Source organism: Zeus faber, assembly GCF_960531495.2.
Source record: "Zeus faber genome assembly, chromosome: 20".
In the NCBI taxonomy this organism is placed as follows: domain Eukaryota; kingdom Metazoa; phylum Chordata; class Actinopteri; order Zeiformes; family Zeidae; genus Zeus; species Zeus faber.
The window spans coordinates 7053792-7074758 of record NC_137207.1 but is presented as its reverse complement, the minus strand read 5'-3'; the positions used below and the strand labels follow the sequence as shown (position 1 = coordinate 7074758).

The window sequence follows — 20967 nt, the reverse complement described above, 5'->3', positions numbered from 1 at the left end:
ATGTATATATATATGTGTGTGTGTGTATATATATATATATACACACACACACACACATATATATAAATACACACACACACACACACATATATATTTATATATATATATATATGTGTGTGTGTGTGTGTGTGTGTGTATATATAGTTAATATATATAGTAGAGCTGTAAAGAAAACAATGTTTATGTCATGTGACTGATTTGCCAATAGAGGGCGCCGTTGTGTTTTGTGTTGACATGCAATGAGCTACAGTAACAAACACACAATAAAGCCCTCAAACCCCCACCTCTGGTGCACTGTCCTGTTTGGGTAAACCACTTTTTTACACATCAGTTCAACGCCAACTAAGAGCAGTCCCAGAAAATACGATATAAACAATATCTTCTTCCATTTCCGATTTTATTCCTGTTTGCTAGATTTCAAACTCAGATTTTTGAGGATGGAACCATACGGCTATAGTAAAGCTGTATAGTTCTGGCTGTTAAGCACTGAATTACTCGGCCAAAATTCTAAATGGTTGGGACTATTTGAGTCTGACACACTTCACTTGTGTTCACCCTAGAAGAAGTTGTAGGCAGACGGTGAAACTAGCCCCAAACTAGTCCCCCTCCCAAAACATCAATGTTTGCTTTACAAAATTGCAAATACACCCTCTTTTTGTTCTCTTTGCTTGTTTATGCACACACACTCCTGTTGAAGGGTATGTGTGCAGTGAACGTTGAACAGTGGAAGAAAAGTGACCAAAGTGAAAACGGTAGTCTGTGTCTAGGTTTTCCTGCGTCTCCACTTATTTATGTATGGGTTAGGGATTGGGATTGGGGTTGGGGCGAGGTTAGGTTGAAGGGTTGTTTTTTTAATGGGGATCCCATTGGGAAAGGTCCACAGACCACAATGTATTGGACCACCTGGGGTTTGGGTTAGGGTTGGTTGGGGTTAGGGTTAGTATATGTGTTGTTTCCTGGCGGGGTGGGGTCTTTTCCGCACCCTCAGCCTGACGTATGGCAGCGGCAGGCAACGTGCCTGTGGTCGCAGCACGGCGCTGCCAATTGGTCCGTCGTGTAGTCAGCCACGGACACCGATTGGTCGGTCGCAATGTCCCATAGCAGTTCCTCCCTGGCCCTGGCGATTCGCTCCAGAGCTTCCTGGTACTCATGCGTTCCATTTTCCATGGGCGTTTCCTCCGCCTCGTCCTCGCAAAGGTCAAATATCAGCGGCGGGTCGTGGGTCTCCTGCTTCCCGGTGCCTCTGTCACACGCCTCAGCTGCACCTGAGGGCCAAAAACAGTGGGAGAGGTCGCTCACACGCACATCACCCTCATGGATGCATTCTTATCGCCACTGTTGTCGCCACCGACAATGGAAACAACGTAAAGGGGTGCACTTACATAGTGGGCTAGGAATGGCTGTTTCTTAAAAAGTGTATCAAACATTGCATTTTTAAATAAAATAATAGCTAAATAACTTTATGGACTACCACTTTCAGTTTGCAAAGCAGAAGCCAACTTCCGAGCCTTTATGTCCTATGTTCAATTGTATCTTGGATCCTGAAGAGCCATTCAGACCATAATTAAATTAATTTGATATTTAATTGTGGTGTGCGGATGATGTTATTTAAGCAGCCACACCTATCTTGGATCTAGTTAATTGGGCCTGGGATCAGGGGTGGCTGTGCACCTGTTGCTCATCAGAGCAATCGATGAGCACGGGTTAAATCAGCCATCCCCCCACACACAGGGGTGGGGAGCTTTGGTCATGACGCCATTCCATCTGCTCCTGGCACATTACATCTTGTCAATAAACCGCTTTGTCCTTCACATCCTTGCCTGTGTCTCTGTGTCGGGGAGCCCGGAAAAGCCACCTGGGTGGCGTGTGGCAGCGGAACTGCCACAGTAATTTATTTTATTCTGTAACCGTGGTATATCATTCCTACATATTTATCATTACATTCATGTTAGTAAACCACTTTTATAGTGACAATATATATCTTGAAAATGTAATAAATGAATGAATACATAAATAAACCTGTGATGTAGAAGGCTTTGTGTTTTCCGGCTCTGACTGTTTGCAGGTCGCCAAATCTCCCCGCAGCGCCACTGTTAGGGTGGAAGAGGAACTGCGGGCATTGAGAGAAAATGCGAGATTATCCAAACAAGTTTCGTTGTCTTGACTGGATACCTTTTGCTTTAGCAGGACTGTCATGTACCTCGTGTCCACTCTGTGCGCCGTGGAGAAGGACATTTGTGGCGTCCAGACCATCGTAGCGTCTGTCTGACGGGGGCTCCAGCCCCGCCATGGACAACAGAGTTGGAAAGATGTCCATACCACTGTCAGCGGAAAGAGGGATAAGCAAGGGGGAAAGAAGAGTTTTGAGAAGAGAATTTGACCACTCTGACTGGATGGTATTTTGATGGGAGTCCTCAAAGTCATATAGGTGCATATAGAAAAATAAGTCTGCAAAGGAATTCCTTCAATAGCTTTCTTATTTATTCATTTACACCCATCCACCCCCGATGTAATCCCTGTACCCTATATTAAAGTGGCAATACATCAGACCGTCTGTGTCTGGTGGACTACACTACAAGAACAAGCACACACTACACTACAACTGGCTACACTGGTTTATCAAATTCACCGTGGCTGTCTTTCACGAGGGGAAGGCGGACCCCACCACCAACAATGAAAACAACGTAGAGAAGAGCATATGCATAAAACAAACACATTGAAATGTTTCTTAAAAGTTGCCAACTAAAACAGAATCAAATACGGGATTTTTGAGAAAAATAATCTCATGGATTACAACTTTAACTGGTTTGAGCAAAGAAGAGAAGAGTCGGATACTGCTAAGCAACACTACAAGCTGCCTCCCTGTTGAACGAGGAATTACCTCAGTAAACCCCATCATCAAGCCATTGCACCCAATTAAACCTGTCTCAATGAGCATCCATAACAAAATAAAGGAGAAAGAAATGAAATGAGGAACTAGATATAGAAAAGACTGAGAATTTCGGCTGTTTTTGGGCTGTTTGCAGAGCATCCCAACCACTGAGACTGAGAACCAAAGCGTGACTCGATTGTTCAATTATCAGCAAGTAAGCAAGTAAACCACGGTTTAACATTGGAGGGATTTCAGAATAAAACAGCCGCTTAGAGTCCCGGTCTGCCATTATAATCACAGAAATCGTGAAATTCCAGTTGAAATACCTGAGCAGGGCAGCGCTGGTGGTGTTTGCGGGGATCCTGCCCGGCCAGTAAGCCACTGTGGGCACCCTGTGACCTCCCTCCCAGGTGGTCCGTTTCGCCGAGCCTCCACCTGGAAGCATAGGGATTGGAACCAGTGCGAATACTAAAAGTATATTGAATTTGGGTAAATCGAACATAGCTTATGTTGTCCTTTGAGGGGAAAAAATCCTGGCAATGAGTTCTTACCTCTGCGGGTCTGCCATCTGCCTTGGAACGGCCCGACACTTCCTGCATACTGGCACTTCTGCTCCCAGGGGCCGTTGTCCCCTTTTCAAAATGAACATTCACACAGAAATGTGTTCATAGGTCGTTTCTGTTATAAAATTGGCAGTAGGCTTTTTTAAAGGGTAACTGAGCAGTTGGCTGGCCATGGAAGTGAACCGTTAGGATCAGATAGGATCCAGCTGACCCACCGGTGAACAAGATGAGAGTGTTATCTCGGTCCGCCTCGTCCGAGGCGCTCTTTATCTCCCCCACCAGGCGGTCCATCTCTCGCAGGCTGGCGGCGTATACCCCGCTGTCTTCCCATGAGAGGGCGTGGGTGGCCGGAGAGGGGGCGAGGGGCACGTGCATGTGGGCCAAAGCCAGATAGAGCAGATAGGGCTGCCTGCGCCCCCTTGCAAAAAATGGATGTCAGAAAACTGTTGGGGTTTTTTTTTGGGGGGGGGGGGGGGGGGGGGGGTTAAATGTGTTCATCTTACATTTGGCCGCCAGTGCATTCATAGCAACTTGGCAACATGTTAAAAATAGTTACTTCGTTTTATAACTCATTTATTGTAACATCATGGTTCATCAAGGTTTTGACACAACACAGACTTCTTTTGGACCCGCTCCTAATGTCCCTTATGCTATTGAAATGTTGAAACAAAATGTGAAATGAGCAGGGAAGACAGGAGGCCATGTCGTATCCAGGTACATCCGTACAGCCCATGTCATTACATGAAACATGAAACACACACACACACACACACACACACACACACACAACAATGCCAGGTGTGTGTGTGTGTGTGTGTGTGTGTGTGTGTGTGTGTGTGCGGTTGTGTGTGTAACTAAAGAGCTTCTAGAGTAAGGTCACATGATGTCACATGAAGGCAATGAAACGTTGAATGGGATCTGTGCTATCGTCAAGGGTACTTTTTACTTTTAGGGTCCACTTCATTTAATGAGATTTGAAGCCTTCAGTATGGGACGATGTATCAATAACAAAATTGTGTTGAATGAGGAAGGAATTGGTGTCACAATTCATGAATATATAGAGTAAAATAAACACAAATTGGTGGAATGGTAAAATGGTAGAAGATTAATACTAATAATAGGACAATCCAAAAATCTATATTAAGATTTTTCAATGCAAAAACAGAAACAGTAATAACTCTGTCATCCACAGATAAATACCGCAATCCCCAAATCTGTTTTAAGATTTTTAAATGCAAAAAAACAAACACTATCATTATGGAGATTTTTTTGTTTGTTTGTTTTCTTTTGAATTTTATTTTGTCAATGCCAGCACTTTTCCTAATTGGATTGGCATGGATTGTCGTATTCATCCTTTTCCATTTGTATCTGTATTCATTTATTACATATATTTGTGATTGTCACAACAAACTCCTTCCTTAAGGCTGCTTTATAGCTCTACATAGAATAGTCACTGTAGGTTCGTCGTGGGTGTCTACGCCAGTGCTTGTATTAATGGTTCTGCGTTGTTGATCACACGTAGACCGCCAAAATACTAGATGGCGGTGTCTAGTCTAATTTAGCACGGAATAAAAAGGGATTGTGGATATTTTACGGCACAAATTTAGTATTTTTTGTTGGTCTTTATAATTAGAAGATGGTGTGTCGTATACATCGACATATTTTCAGGCCTCCTCAGCCAGCCTCTCTTCGAGAGGGTTAAAAGTGTTCATCTTACATTTGGCCGCCAGTGCATTCATAGCAACTTGGCAACATGTTAAAAATAGTTACTTTGTTTTAGAACTCATTTATTGCAACACCATGGTTCATCAGGGTTTTGACACGAGACATTTCTTTTGGACCCACCCCTAATGTCCCTCATGCTATTGAAATGTTGCCTTGAGGCGGGTATGTCAAGAACGGTTATCTATGTCAACACATATATAATATACATATTGTGGCGGACCAAGGGGTGTGGTTAAGCCTCACGCCTTAAATAAGATCCACAAGTTAATAGTATAGTATATAGTCAATATTTACACAAGTAAATAAGGTCCATACCCATAAGAGGTCCACACGTTGGACAACATCATTGACCTCATCGTCATGGAGCAGCTCCTGGCGGTCCTCCGGGCCAGGACCGCCAAAAGGGTTGAGGTGCCATCGACCCACCACCCTGAACGACGTCGTCGCCCTTGCAGAGGACCACGCTTAGGTCTACGGGCAGACCTCAGCCTACCACCAGGGGCCACGGGGCCGCTCAGCTGCTGCGGATCGGGCGAATCAACGGTGGGAGTCTGCAAATTCGTCCGATCTGGGACCAGTCTTTTCGGGGTTGTTGTCCTTGCTGTGCTAACCGGCGACCGGCCTACCAGCGCTGTTTTGCCTACGCCTGCCTCCTCTCTCACATTCGCTGACCCTCGGCCAGAACACACCTTGAGATGTGGAACCAACCTTCACCTTGCATAAGTCTGCATCTTTTCTTCCAGCCAATTGCCAGTACAACACCGATGGTGAAGAGGGGTAATTTACCTTTGCACGGATCTTTGTGCACGGAGCATAGCTACTTTGTACTCCTTTCTGTGTTCCTTTGTATTACTTTCCACTCTTTTGTTTATATTGCCGATACGTCCAAATACATGGAGTATCAACACAAAAAAAGTCACAAGTCCTCGCCCGCCATCTTGGGTGTACTGTAAAGCTCATGCGTCATTGAGTCAAGTCCTGCAGGCTCAGCCCATCATCTAAACCAAATTGAGTATTTCAAGGTAAGTGTAAATGCGTTTGACAATGACAATCTCTGGTTGTGTACTACATGTGTGAAAGGGCAACTCCGGACAATGTCCGGACCTGATTATCCAGACATTGTCTAGAGTTCATGTTTGAAAGCAGCTCTAGACAGACAGCTTGAGCCGGGGCTGTGTTTAAAGGAAACTTGGAAAACTGTAACTCGTGCCACATTTACAAAACCCTGGAAACTATAATCGTTCAAAGAAGATGTTTTCACACCGCAGGAAGTTCTAAGAACCATTGGAGAAACTGATATTTTCTTTTGTGTCTGCACTGTGTCTTCCAGGAACGATCGTAATTCTTAAAACACTGTTCTTCAGGTATATTTAAACTGAACGCCAAAAGAGCAATATGCAGTGACTTAAGTGCATGTTGAATGGTCCAGATGAAAGTCCACTGTGTCTTTAACTTGTGCTGCGTTTCAAAGAACCCAGAAAACTGTAATACCTACCTAAAACAACTAAACTGAACCCTGTGTACTGCTGCCTGCAGCTATATTTATTGTTATTATTGCTTATCGTTTTGCCACTGTGCCCCTCAGTTTGCATTATTAAAAGAAAGCCTACAAGCTTCACGCCTTCAATAAACACACGCCAAACGGTGTTGAACTGGTCCTTGCTGTCTGCCTCCTCCATCCAAACCTGAACAGTGGCCACACATATTGGGGCAGTTTCGCCTACCACACGCCACCCAAGTGGCATTTTCAGGGCCCACCGGCACAAAGACGGGGGTTGTAAACACCAGTTTATTGTAGAGACTGGGCTAGCTGGAATTAGCCCAGGAGCAGATAGAACATGTCACGACAGGGGCTCCTATCATGAGTGTATGTGGGGATGGGGGTATTAGCCTGTTGCTCGTTAGACCAACCGTGATAGGTATGCAGCCACCCTGATCCCAATCACCTAGATCCAGGTCAGATGTGGCTGCTTACCACACCATCCCCACACCACACATATATTGTCATGTTAATGTATGAATGCAAATAATAATAATAATAATATATATATATATATATATATATATTAAACCACACTGATGCAAAATACATATATTTTCATGTGTCTGTGATTTCAAATTGTATATGAGAGTGTGTTGTGAATGTAATAACCATACTTGCTTACAAGTGCAATTTACACTATAAACGGAAAGATGTTAAGACAGGAATGGTCTTAAAATGGTATAAAAATAAAAATATATAATTAAAATATGTAATCAAAAATATATAGTGCTTAATAACCCGGACTGTACCTTGAGCTGCGTATGACCTGGAGTGCAGCAGACGTGTATTGTTGCGTTAACGTCCACAGGTCCAGAGGCTGCTGCACAATGCTGCTGTTCTCAAACAGGGGAAGGCCCACCTTGGAGTAACAGCCCCTCTGTACTTTCTGCTTCCGTCTGAAACGTGAAGGAGAACCTATAGCGGCTAGCAAGGAGTTTGACAGCGAAAGTAGGTATGTCTGTGTGTACGCGTGGGTATTTGCTTTCAGTATTCTTTTGCATTTGAAGAATACTGGTCGATGAAGACTTAAAGAATTAGATTACTTGCGTTCATATTAGCGCTGTAAAATAATTTGATTAATAAAATAAAAAAATATATCTTACCATTATTTTATAATTATTATTGATAATTACTATTTTAGAATCATTATTTTTAAATTATGTTAAAAATAAATTGTACTTTATTTCACTTTGCTTTAAAATTTTTATTATAAACTACTCTTGTCTATATGCAGGGTGTGGCCACTTGGTTATGAACGTGTGATACGGTATTACAGGATTGGGGAAAGAGACTAACCTGAATGACTGAGGCCCTGTGTCACAGGGAAGACAGGAGGGCATGTCGTATCCAGGTTCATCCGTACAGCCCATGTCATTACTATAAGGAATTCCCAAGTGGAAATTAAAACCTGTTGGTGTGAAGCAGCACAACACACCCAGACATGAAAAACACACACACACACAACAATGCCAGGTGTGTGTGTGTGTGTGTGTGTGTGTGTGTGTGTGTGTGTGTGTGTGTGTGTGTGTGTGTGTGTGTAACCAAAGAGCTTCTAGAGTAAGGTCACATGATGTCACATGAAGGCAATGAAACGTTGAATTGCCCGATGGTGTGTCGTATACGTTGACATATTTTCGAACCTCCTTAGCCAGCCTGTCTTCGATCTGCTCCATTTAGTTTTTCCACTGTTGGCAGAAATGAACTGGAAACACCGGGAACATGTAGCAGGAAAAAGCTAACCAATTATAGCTCTTGCAATCTTGCACTGCCCCGACATGCAGTTACATTTCTGGAGTGTAAGCTACGGCGGCGATCTCTGCAGGCTATGCTGGTGACATAGAGACCCATGGTGTACCTATGGCGGCTACTCGACACAGAACTATAAAGGGTTGTATGGAGGGATTTCTGTTTATCGTCACTGTCTCGCTCTCTCACGGAACTGTGAGACCCCGTCATCCTTAGGTCTACAATCCTGAGAATGTGGCTCAAACCAGTTCCCTGCGTGTGTCAGTGAAGTGTTTCATCAAATTCTAGGCATGGCTATCCTGTCATCTCACGCCTTTTTTCCTGTCAAAGATGAGCTGTCGACTGTTTCCTCCACTTAGTGTTTAACCAAGGGATTCATTGTGATCCAACGGTGTAAAGCTTTAGGATATAAGTGACAGTAAACTGAATATGATCAAATTAGAGGCTTCGACGCAAAGATGGGGCAGAGACGAACCATATCAACTTCTTCCCACGCACCTCTGTTAGTTGCACTGTAGGGCCCATAGTGACCCAGGTGCCATTTTCCTATCATGGCGGTGTAGTACCCTGCGCCCTGCAGCAGCTGGGCCAGCGTCCTCTCAGACAGAGGCAGGCCCGCCACGGAGTCCACGGCAAAGTTATGCGTCACCCCAGTCCGCAGGCCGTAGCGGCCGGTCAGGATGGCGGCGCGGGACGGAGAGCAGGTGGAGGCCGGCGAATGGAAATCTGTCAATCTGGAAAAGTCTGTGTGCTGATTGGTAGTAAGGGTGGTACGTGGGTGAGGTGCATTCATTCATTCACTAGGTACCTCATTCCTTGCTGGGCCATCAGATCCAGGAAAGGCGTGTTGTTTGCCGCCTGATTGGGCTGGTTGGCTCCCAGGTCACCCCACCCTATATCATCGGCCAGTATGATGATAAAGTTGGGCGTCCTCCCGGGATCCTCCACAGGAGCTCGGCGGCGGCCCACTGCGTGAAGCAGGAGTCCACAGAGCAAGGTCCCGGACAGGAACGACAGGGTCAAACCCTCTACCATGTTTGGATCGAAACCTGCGTGGGCAGAAAGCCTCTCATATTAGGGCCTACCAATCGTTCTCAATTTCAGCGTGAAACTTGAGCTTGCGTGAATGAACACAGAGCTGATACAGTATCCTGGCTGGAATTGTGGTGTGTTGTACAGCCTGGCAATTTTGACCTTGCAACACAACATCCGATCATTTGAAGACTTTGACATAATGCACTTACAGCCTTTCCATGGCATTCATTCTATTCACACACACATACACATACACATACACACACACACACACACACACACACACACACACACACACACACACACGTAATGTGCGTGTGATATGTCTCCAGCAGAGGGCGGAGGGACAGGAGGGTGACCAGCATGAGACTGGTTTGGGAACAGAAGTGGCTGCTGATCTCCTACACTCTCCTACACTACCAGATGTTTCTCTGTAGGCTGCAGGCGAGGGGGGGTGGGGGAGAGGGGGAGGTATATGGGGCAGTAAAGTTATTCATTTTCACAGCGATGTAAAACTCAGGCACGGGAAAGTGAAGCCCAGGAGCTATCTGGGTCGGTATCCTACACAGGTGAGAAACAAATTAGGAGTAAATTAAACAAATAATAACAAGTAGTAGCCATGTATAAACCATGAATAACCTGCGGAGTGCACAGCTGTGTGGAGTGTTGTTTTAAAGTAGTTTGAAACGATCTAAAGGTACGTCCGTGACGGACTTTGCCCGACTGTATTATTTGTAATTAATCGAGTCGGTTGTTATTTCTGGCATTTGGATGTGTGAAGGTTGTGGCCATGTGTTCAAAAATCAATTCGATAATATACCCTATTAGGTACAACATAACTTATTAGTATGCTGACAATGTATGTATGTGGCTATTAGTATGCTGTGGCTCTGCATAAAGACGGGTCTACGAGGTAGCGGCAGGACCGGCAGGACCGGCAGGACCAACAGGTGTTTGTGCGGTGTTTTTGGGCTGTTGGCCAATGCGACTATATCTGGATCTGACTCCGAAGGTTGCTGCAAACAAAATAATCATAAATAAAATACCAGGAAATAAGAGACGTAAGCGCTCCCAGAAATTGTGACATTCAGATCCTAAATGCCTTTTTGTATTATTATTATTATTATTATTATTAGTAGTAGTAGTAGTAGTAGTTTTAGTAGCAGTAGCAGTAGTAGAAGTAGTATTAGTATTTTTATTATTATTATTAGTAGTAGTAGTATTTTTATTAGTAGTAGTAGTATTATTATTATTATTAATATTATTATTATGAGTAGTAGTAGTAGTATGATTATAATTATAGTGGTAGTAGTAGTAATAGTGGTATACTGATCAATATTATGAGTATTATTATTATTATTATTATTATATATATTTTTTTAGTAGTAGTAGTAGTCGTAGTATTTTTATTAGTATTAGTAATATTGTTATTATTACAAGAAGTAGTAAAAGTAGTAGTAGTAGTAGTATACTGATTAATATTATGAGTATTATTATTATTATTATTATTAGTAGTAGTAGTAGTAGTAGTAGTAGCAGTAGTAGTTGTAGTAGTAGCAGTGTATAATAGATGCATGCAAGTCATCGGATAGGTATTTTTGCGAGGTTCTTTAGATCTGGGCGTGCCAGATCCGGTCCGCATGATGATTTGCGAAAAGAGAACATTAAAAAAAGTTAATAATAATTTAATTATAAAAAATAATCATTAAAATATGAATATCTAGTTATTATCTATATTTGTGCAATTAGTATTGATACAACAGAATCAATCGCAGTCGGGGTCTATATTAGAGTCAACAGTCAATCGTGGTCATAAAATGAAATTCGTAAAATCACCTGCTCCCACATCTCTGCTTTCGCAGTAAAGCATTTCTTGCAGTGAAAGCGGGTGAGAGCAGGTTGAAAGAAAAAGCCCTGTCATTTGATATACTGTGAGAGAAAAATGATTACGATCAACTATTTTGAATGAGGACAAAGGCCTCTACCTCCAAAAGGGGGTTTTAAAACATTTGCGTCTTCCCCCCAGGAACCCCCCAGAGTTCATGTAAAGAGAAATGTTTTGCTCCTACAATGTCAATTCTAATATGAAAGAATCAGATCACACTTGGCCTGTTTACCTTCTATAGAGATGAGGGACACTCAACAGGGGAACCTAGAAGTACATTATCATGCAACCCGCTTCTGCCAGGTCAAGTTTGCAAGTACCTGTTATTTCCATTGTCTAAGAAGGGGGGGCACTTAGGAAGACAGTTAGGGGGGGAGCACCCAGGAAGACAGTTGGGGGAGGGGGGGGGGGGGGGGGCAGACTCGTCGGAGACCTCTGACCCAAACCACACCCTGATTTCCTGTATAAAACCTCCTGTCTTTTTCTGTGATATCACATTGATCCGAGCGCTGCTTTGTAGCAGTGCTGAATCTTTCTCTTTATTCTGCAGAATAAATAATCTTGAATAGTCTCAGTTTTTGTTTTCCTGTAGCGGGCAGATTAACCTCACTGATCATTGCGGAAGAATTTCTTCCACAACACTTCATTCCAACTTTATTAGCCAAAAGAACTGGAACAGTTGTCATTCAAGAGCTGTTTCTTACTTTAATTTTCAAACCAGAACCTTTTCTACAAACCTTTATATCTTTAAGTATACCACTAAGTTGGCAACGTAAAATAGCTGCCGATAAATCACCAGCTCCATTTCATCGTGTGACCCTCTGTTCTCATCTTCCAGCCCCAACCATGGCGGTGTGCTCCCTCACAGGAGGCCGACTCATGGGGCCTAACATGTACCCGGAGGCTCCGGACGGAGGATGGGGATGGCTGGTGGCCGTAGCCTTCTTTGTGGTGGAGGTCTTCACCTACGGCACGATCAAAAGCTTCGGTATCTTCCTCCAGGACATAGTGGAGGAGTTTGGGGAGACCATCAGCCGAGTCTCCTGGATCATTTCCATATGCGTCTTCATCATGACCGTTACTGGTGAGTGAGTATGTAACGGTCATGATTCATGAGCTTCCGCTTTGAGAGGTTCCAAGGGTCATAATAACAGATGAAAATATCAAGTGAAATAAAGTGCTAGAAATAAACTACTAGAAAGGCAAAAGAAGGGACAATTCAACCAATACTTATTTGGCTCTTGGCTATATACACTGATCAGTAACAACATTAAAACCCCTGACAGGTGAAGTGAATAACATTGCTCATCTAGTTCCAATGGCACCTGTCAAGGGGTGGGATATATTAGGCAGCAAGTGAACAATCAGTTCTTGAAGTTGATGTGTTGGAAGCAGGGAAAATAGGCAAGTGTAGGGATCTGAGTGATGTTGACAAGGGCCTTATTTGGATGTCTAGACCACTGGGTCAGAGCATCTCCAAAACGGAAGGTCTTGTGGGGTGTTCTCGGTATGCAGTGGTTAGTACCTACCAAAAGTGGTCCAAGGAAGGACAACCAGTGAACCAGCGACAGGGTCATGGGCACCGAAGGCTCATTGACGCACGTGGGGAACAAAGTTTCGCCTGCCTGGTCCAATCCCACAGAAGAGCTACTGATGCACAAATTACTGAAAAAGTTAACGCTGGTTATCAGAGAAAGGTGTCAGAACACACAGTGCATCACAGCTTGCTGTGTATGGGGCTACGTAGCCACAGACCGGTCAGAGTGTCCATGCTGACCCTTGTCCACCGCTGAAAGCACCTACAATGGACATGTGAGCATCAGAACTGGACCATGAAGCAATGGAAGAAGGTGGCCTGGTCTGATGAATCAAGTTTTCTTCTACACAGCCGGGGTTAGGGTCCGATCCGATCGAGCATCTGTGGGATGTGCTGGAACAACAAGCCCGATCCAAGCGGGCCCCACCTCTCCACTTACAGGACTTAAAGGATCTGCTGCTAACGTATTGGTGCCAGATACCACAGCCACCTTCAGAGGTCTTGGGGAGTCCATGCCTTGACGGGTCAGAGCTGTTTTGGTGGCAAGAGGGGGAGCCTCACAATATTAGTGGTTATAAGTGGTGGTTTTAATGTTGTGGCTGATCAATGTATAACTGACTCGTGTTTGTAGCATAGTAGCTAATTAAAACACAACAAACTGTCCACAGCCCCGCTCTCCTCTGTGTTGACCAACCGATTTGGGTTCCAGCCTGTTGTCATGATTGGAGGATTGCTCATTGCCATAGGAACCATCACCACCAGCTTCACCAGTTCCATTAATGACATGTACATCACTACTGGAGTAGTTGCAGGTATCGTATAGGGCGTTCTTCTAGGCCTTCTTCACTCCTTCACTTGATTGAAGACATTGTTCTGGGAATGTCGTATTGTAAACCAGCCCCGTGGAAAAAGTCTATGGGTTCTCTTCCCTCTGCAGGTCTGGGATACTGCCTGAGCTTTCTGCCGACTGTGACCATTTTATCCCAGTACTTCAACCGTAGACGTTCTCTGGTCACCACTGTGGCCTCCACTGGAGAGTCATTCTCCATGTTTGCCCTGGCACCTGGTGAGTGTTTGTCAGACCATGGAGGGTGTCATTGTGCACCTGAAAATATAAAAGTGTGTGCACACATGTAATCAAAATTTATTTTGTAAATATTTTAGGAGTCAATCCCTAAATGACTACTGTCCCATCACAGCTTTCTCCGCTCTGAGAGACAGCATTGGCTGGCGCTACACCCTGGTCGTGATGGGATCCCTGCAAGGCAGCATCATAATCTGTGGAGCTTTGCTTCGGCCAATTATTATCCGGCCTGGAGCATCGCAGGAGACGGAAGCTAAGGGACTGTCTCCAAAACCAGAACGGGCCCTGGACGTGGTGAAGTCTAAGGGTACCAACACTCTGGATAATGGGCCGGCGATGGGTGATTCTCTGAGCTTGGGGGACTCCGGTGTCCAGTCTTTGAAGGACACAGAGGAGAGCGGCGAGGAGAAGAGGACCTTAGTGCGTGACAAAGGGAGGCTAGAGGTGATGAAATGTAAGGAAGAGAGCAGACAGAGTAAAGTGGAGCTGACCAGAGTTGAGGAGAAGGGGCTGAGGGTGGATGAGAAAAAGGAAGAAGGCAACAATCGCTTCTTCCAACCAAATTTGAAACTTCTAGATTTTTCAATTCTCAGAGAGTCCAGCTTCATCTTTTATTCTCTGTTCGGGCTATTCGCCACACTGGGCTTTTTCGCCCCTCAGCTGTACATAATCGAGCTGAGCGTGAACCGCGGTGTGGAGCGAGACCACGCCACCTACATGCTGTCAACCATGGCTGTGGCCGAGGTCTTTGGACGTCTGTCCATCGGCTGGATCCTGACCAGGAGGCAGCTGAGGAAGAGGAAGCTCCAGGTGCTGCTGTCATGCGTCACCCTAATGACTCTGGTCCTGGTGGCCTTCACACTGGTCCATGAGTTCTACGGCCTGGGGGTCTGCTGTGCCCTGTACGGGTACTTCATGGGAACCATAGCGAGCACTCACATCCCCATGCTGGCCGAGGAGGACGTGGTGGGCATAGAGAGGATGGCCTCAGCTGCCGGGGTCTACGTCTTCATCCAGAGCTTCGCTGGACTGGCTGGTCCCCCGCTGGGAGGTAGGGGAGATTTCTTATTATAGTACTTGAAATTGGATTCCTATTACATCATGTGTACCCTGATGTATTGTAATGGTTTACTACTAAAAATATGATTTTTCCACTTTCTTCCTTTTACTAAGGTTTCTTGGTGGATTTCACTCAGAACTACGGTTCTGCATTCTACTCTTGCGCTGTGGGCATGGGCTTGGGCGCTGTGTTCCTGGCTTTCGTCAAACCCGCTAAGAGAGGATTATGTTGCAAGAAAGATGTTATAAACCAAGACGTCACACTCACGGGAAGTGAGAACAATGCGTCACAAAGCAGGGAATGGAATCAGGAACGAGGAAGAGATTGTTCTAAAGATGATCGAGGAGTAGACACTTCATTGGACCAGGACCGGCAGGAAGGAACCGCGGGAAACGGACCGAAAGTGACGATTTCTGTGTGAGCAAAAAAAAAAAAAAAAAGGGGGGTTGGTCAAGTTCCAATTGGCCATGGAACCTAATTGCACACATACATAAATGAAAAATGAAAAATAAAAAAAAGTTTGATGCGAGTTTACGAGTTTGATGGATTGATGGATACAAAGACTCTGGTGGATGGGTTGTGACTATCCTGGATATCGGTTTGACAGTTTCAACGACCAATCTTGAGAGCTCTTTATCTTGCGTCCCCCTTTAGCTAACAGGGTTAATTTGAAACAAATAGTCTTTAAAACCACGGGTGTCATTTGGGTTCATTTGAATTCTGGATTAGGGCCATTACATTTTGTTAAACCGCCATTTGAGGTCTGCGTGTCTACATTTCCTTTCCCAACCTGCTCTCACATCTCTGCTATAACTATAAAGCGATATAATTTCACAAATCTCTAATCTATAAATCTATAAAACCTGAAGTAGATAACGCAATGAAAAGCATTTATTTTATTTTGTTTTTTGAAACTGTCTGGCAGCTGGCACTGCAACATGTCAAATAAATTATGTAAAATGTTGACAAATGTATTTTTTGTTATAGGAATTTTTTTTTATTTTTGTAATGTTATGTTATGATTTATTAAATCGCAATCTCACTGTGGTTAGTTTTAAAGGAGTTCAATACAATACAATCGCCATATTGTCGCACAACTAGTATTGGTGCAGTCTAACATGTAGTTCTATTCATGATGAATAATAGTCGCTAACACCTTTTTCCTCGACAATTCAAAATCTGCCGAGGATACAATAACCTTTAAGAGTCTAGAAGCAGCGAGGCTAAAGGTAAAAGAGATTCACATCTTGAAGAGTGCAATAAGGAACTCGACTCCAGGTGAGACAGAGTAAGTAAATACTGTGTGTATATATTTGACCACCACACAGCCTGCAGGTATAATGTGTGTTTTCGGCTTTTGGAGTAAGTTAAGGAGCAAGCAGAGCCCTGCAGAGGTACCTATTCAGTTACTTCAATAACTGAACTGTATGAAAAGTGATATGGATTATCACAAGGTCGTTTTTTTTTTTTCCCCTAGTGGTGAAAGTGCACAAGGGTCAAATACGATGACTCAATTCCAAAATGATTTGTCGCTATACTAAAAAATACCCGTCAAACGCTCTTTCCGCTCCCATTTTGCCACGGCATAACTACTTTTAGAAATCAGTCAGTTTTAAGAATCACCTTGAACAAATTGGTAAAAAAGTCAACGTGTTTAACTTTCACTACTTTGACTTTAACCCATTTTTTTTTTGGAATTGACCCGACGTTAGCCGCATTACAGGACGCGCAACAATGGCCGTTTTTGATCCTAGCTTCGCCGTTATCCCTGTAACTATAGTACAGACAGGCGTAGAAGTTTGGACTAAATCATATCTAACAATTAAAAAAAAATAAAAAATCGAATAACTTAGGCAGTAGTTTATCCCGAACGCTTTCCTCGTTGACTCCAGCGCGACAGTTACCCCGAAGAAGCTCAAACGCATACGGTATACGTACGCACAGCGGGAACGGACAGTCACCGCCCGCCGGTTTCCGCATGGCGTGACGTCACGATACGTCTCCACACGCCAATGGCGGCGAACCTGCGCATGCGCCCAACGTCGGGCGCTCGCCTAGCCAGCGTGAACTTCGGCGGAAAGTGCTCCGTCCTTGCACGTTCCCGTTCTAGTCGCGACCATGGCGTACTTGAGGTGAGCTCACGCTTTCTTTTGGATGGTTGTCAGCGACGCGTGAAGGCGAGGGAAGGGACGACGAAGGCGGAGGAATTGGCGTCGGCACGACAGCGGCTCGGGAGCTAGCCGCGTTAGCTCGTTAGCTTGTAACCTCCCCTGTCACGGCTGGAGTTTATTGCATAACCCAGAACAAGCTTGTTGTCTGAGCCTCCGCGTCCGCTCCAAACGCCGTCGCTCCGGCGGAGGCACCGTCTCGGACTGCGGTTGTCATTTTGCAACAGTAAGTGGGGGGTGGGGGTGCGGGGTTCGGCTGTCCCTTGGCGATAAGGCTGTGCATTGACAAGCTGGGTGGACTGATAACGGAAGAGAATGTGGCTGCAGTGCTGAAGTGGGATCCGTTTCACTCCGGGTCTTGGGTCTACAGAGCCGGGGATCCGAATCCGACCCACCCCTAGGACTGTCATCCGTCCCCTTGCCCTTCAAGCCAACAACCGAACATGCTGACCGAAAGCAGGTAATTGTCACGAGGGTGACTGTCAGAATGATGGCGGTCGGGATAGGTTGAACAATAAACTGTCTTTTTAAAAAGCTGATCATCCAACTGCCAGGGAGGCGGTTCTATTTTTGGATGATGACGATGATGATGCTTTGATCACCACCACCTTCCGTGTCTATTCTTTTCCACTTCCCCATTCTCTCTCTTCCAACCCCTCTCCTCTGTGTTCCTCCATCCTTTCTGACTGGGATCGGAATGCCGACATCTGGTATCCTTCCGCCGCCGTTTCCGCAGGAAGCGCCGCCGCGGCCGCGACAACGAGGAGGAGGAGCAGCGGCTGAACCCGCAGGCCAAGAGGCCCGGAGGGGGTCACGACCTGCTGGTGTCCGACCTTGGACGAGACGCCTGGGATTCGGAGGTGAGGCGCAGTAGATCCCTCATCGGAACGTTAGTCAGTTCCCCTGGGTCCCCTTCTTTAGATTCAGTGTCAATACAACCATTCTCCACCACCACCACCACCATTTTCAATTTGGCCCTGGTGTTTACTCCCATCGATGTGTTTGCCGGGCAGGTGTGGCTGCACAGCAGTGGAACCACACCCGGAAGTAAGCCCTTAACGCACGCCCGATAATAAGATTTGTAATGGGGAATGCCGGCCAAGTGATCCAGGAACTGGTTTTGACAAATTTAGAAACTAGTCATTTTGTAGGTTAGGTGTGAACGTGAGTGAGATAGTACCATCTGCTCTGATCTTTAGATTAAAATCTCCAAATCTCAGCCGCACAAATCTTAAACTGCAAACTGTGTGTTCCCTTCATCTTAGCAGTCATCCAGCAGCGACAGCAGTGGTGGGATCAGCAGCCCAGAGAGGGGGGCGTTAGCCAGCGCCAGTCCGTGCACGCACAGCCAGAACTGCGTTTCCCAGAACTCCCTCAGCCCCCAGCCTGAAGACTCTGCCAGCGCCTCGCTGCAGGGTTTCCACGGCAACAGCGGCGGCAGCAGTGTCTCCTACTACCATATCAACAGAGTCCTGCGGGAGGCCCACTTCAGCAGCCTGCAGACCAGAGGCCGACCGGGCTCGACTTGACTGGAGCCTTTCAAGCCATCTCCCGACTTTACGGTCCCTCCGCCATTGGTCCCGGTACCGGGGGCCCCGTGGAAGCGTCAAAGAGACGTCCTGGCGGGGGGCGAGTGGTGTATGCGTTTGTGGGGGAAGTTTACAGATAGCCCTCCCCCGCTTCACCAAATACCATGTGTCAAGACCATAAGCACACCTGCCTTTCCACGGCCCATCCACTGTGGTTCTCTGTGCAGTGTTGGTGTATGGGTGTGTGTGTACCCAGGGCACTTTAGGGTGAGGGTATCATTCTCTTCACATGCGTGTGTTGATGTGTGGACATTTCATTGGTGCTATTTACAAAAAAAGAAGTGTGTGTGATGGAAGTGCTTGCAGTACTAAATAAAGCGAAGCACTTTATTCAGTCTTGTTCCATTTTTGTTCCATTTTGTTAACTTAAGATCAGGCGAGTTGTCAATGCAATGGCATTTCCACATGTGATGTTTACAAGTTATGTTGATGGTTCATGCATCCATCCCTGCTCATTGACTGCTCATGAAAGCCAAGCCAATCACTCCAAAGGAGCGTTCTTTTTTTGTTTTTCCTTTTTCTTTGTGTCAAACAAACCCCATTCAGGGCTCAACTTTTTATGTATAACCAAATAAGAACGGATCCTTTGCGGTAATCTTCAGTGTTTTAAATAAGCGCTAAATATTGATATGGGGGTCGGCGAGGCCAGTGGGTTCAGGGGTAACGGGAGAGAATTTGTCTCGCCTCCACCACCAATATGCGACCTTAAAATTAGACCCGGGCTAAGTATAGAGACCTGTGAGTAACACATGCAACCAAAAGAAAAACCCAGAAGGGACTCTTGAATTCATATTGTCAGGAAATAGGCTTTCATTTTTTTTTCACTTGTGTTTCTGTAGAATAAGTTCAGCCTGTCTTGTGTACTGCTCCATGGCCTGTGTAGTATGACCAATACACTGTGTTCCAAATTAAATAAATCAGGATGTTGAGTCAGTTATGCTCACGTCTCGTATGTCATTTTACAGTGTTTGTTTCAGTCGGACGGCCCAATAAATTCCCTTTATTCCAGTAATTACCTCAAGGACATTGTTTGCAGTGCCTCGTTGCTGTAAACTTGAAGGCAGCAGGTTTTATTGTTCTACGGCACTTTCACTGTACAAGAGTACAGCTTGAGAACAAGTTAATCGCAGTCACTGTTAGTAACAGAGTGATTATCACTTTGTACCGTGATCTGGGCTACATTCCTGCAATGGAACTAAAATAACGTTTAAATGGCAAACTATGGTTTCCTTCAGTTGGCAGTAGGAGTTATCTTAAATCACTTATTTGAACTGCCCACAGAGGCCCTGATATGATTTGTCACACAAATCACACTGTTTCTCCATTTGGCTGTACAAAAAAAAAAATTATCTCAAACTTTTTCAAAACATGGACATGCACTCTACCTACCTCAGGGGAAGAGCATGTAAGCGGAGTTGTAAAGCTTAAGGGAAACAAACACAAACCTAAATAATGCCCTATGCATATTTTGTAAAAAATAATCACAATTTAACCATTTTGTCAATCTACCCGACAAAAATAGTGTTTCATGATGGAAGCCAATAGGTCTCAAATGAAAAGTATTTTTCTTTATAATGAATCTTGTGAAAGTTGGTTGCGACCAGCCACTGGAAAATTTGCATCCGCAATCCGAATTCCAATAGAAATGGGCATGCTCCGCTCACACGTTCTATTCAGGTGTAGGTTCAAATTTATGAGAGAGGTATTATATAAAACACATAGATGAAAACATGTACACTCTAATATAAATTTCATACCAAAAATAAAATAAAGTAACGGAAGACATTATTTCGTACTATAGGATTTCAAATCCCTAAGAAAAATATCCACAGTGCAAATTGCAAACCAAGAGTTATCCCCCTTTTAGGGAGGGTGGGGGCGTGTGCTGAGGCAGGTGAGTTATTTTAGTTACTCTTAAGTAATCCTGAGGCAAAACAACTATAACCTGTAAGACTTGATAATATTGCAAAAATTTAAACCCACAGCCCCTCAAACAGTAGGCAAGCCAACCAACCGGCAATCTGGTTTATTGGCTGGCTCGGTCCTCACGTTGACTGCAGACTGTGCTAAGGACACCACGCAAGAGCCATAGAGAGAACACACACGCACCATCTGAAGAGGCGTCTCGCAGTGTGTGCTAACACAGATTCTGGACCTCAC

The 20967-nt window shown here is 44.9% G+C and overlaps 3 protein-coding genes across 5 annotated transcripts; 2 read left to right on the top strand and 1 right to left on the bottom strand.

Annotated features, from left to right (window-relative positions):
• Positions 1–73: 73 nt before the first annotated feature.
• On the bottom strand, positions 74–9484 carry arsg (arylsulfatase G; the record flags this gene model as incomplete). The annotated part of the gene is made up of 10 exons (XM_080021415.1): positions 74–1265; positions 2020–2110; positions 2201–2321; positions 3199–3307; positions 3424–3504; positions 3651–3853; positions 7453–7599; positions 8000–8111; positions 8948–9183; positions 9258–9484. 10 exons carry the CDS (start codon positions 9482–9484, stop codon positions 985–987), a joined length of 1608 nt encoding a protein of 535 aa, XP_079877541.1. The 3' UTR covers positions 74–984.
• A 500-nt stretch (positions 9485–9984) lies between these two features.
• LOC307245526 (monocarboxylate transporter 7-like) lies at positions 9985–15961 on the top strand. The gene is made up of 6 exons (XM_080021145.1): positions 9985–10053; positions 12208–12453; positions 13575–13718; positions 13844–13972; positions 14106–15041; positions 15164–15961. Exons 2-6 carry the CDS (start codon positions 12216–12218, stop codon positions 15469–15471), a joined length of 1755 nt encoding a protein of 584 aa, XP_079877271.1. The 5' UTR covers positions 9985–10053; positions 12208–12215; the 3' UTR covers positions 15472–15961.
• Positions 15962–17090: 1129 nt separating this feature from the next.
• On the top strand, positions 17091–19740 carry LOC307245742 (protein VCF1). Of its 3 annotated transcripts, XM_080021399.1 has the most exons (4): positions 17102–17182; positions 17589–17678; positions 17955–18078; positions 18484–19740. In XM_080021399.1, exons 2-4 carry the CDS (start codon positions 17662–17664, stop codon positions 18745–18747), a joined length of 405 nt encoding a protein of 134 aa, XP_079877525.1. In that variant the 5' UTR covers positions 17102–17182; positions 17589–17661; the 3' UTR covers positions 18748–19740. The 3 variants fall into 3 exon arrangements, with proteins under 3 accessions (XP_079877526.1, XP_079877524.1, XP_079877525.1); XM_080021400.1 differs by having other exon boundaries at positions 17091–17678; positions 18487–19740; XM_080021398.1 differs by having other exon boundaries at positions 17091–17678.
• The last annotated feature ends 1227 nt before the right edge of the window (positions 19741–20967 follow it).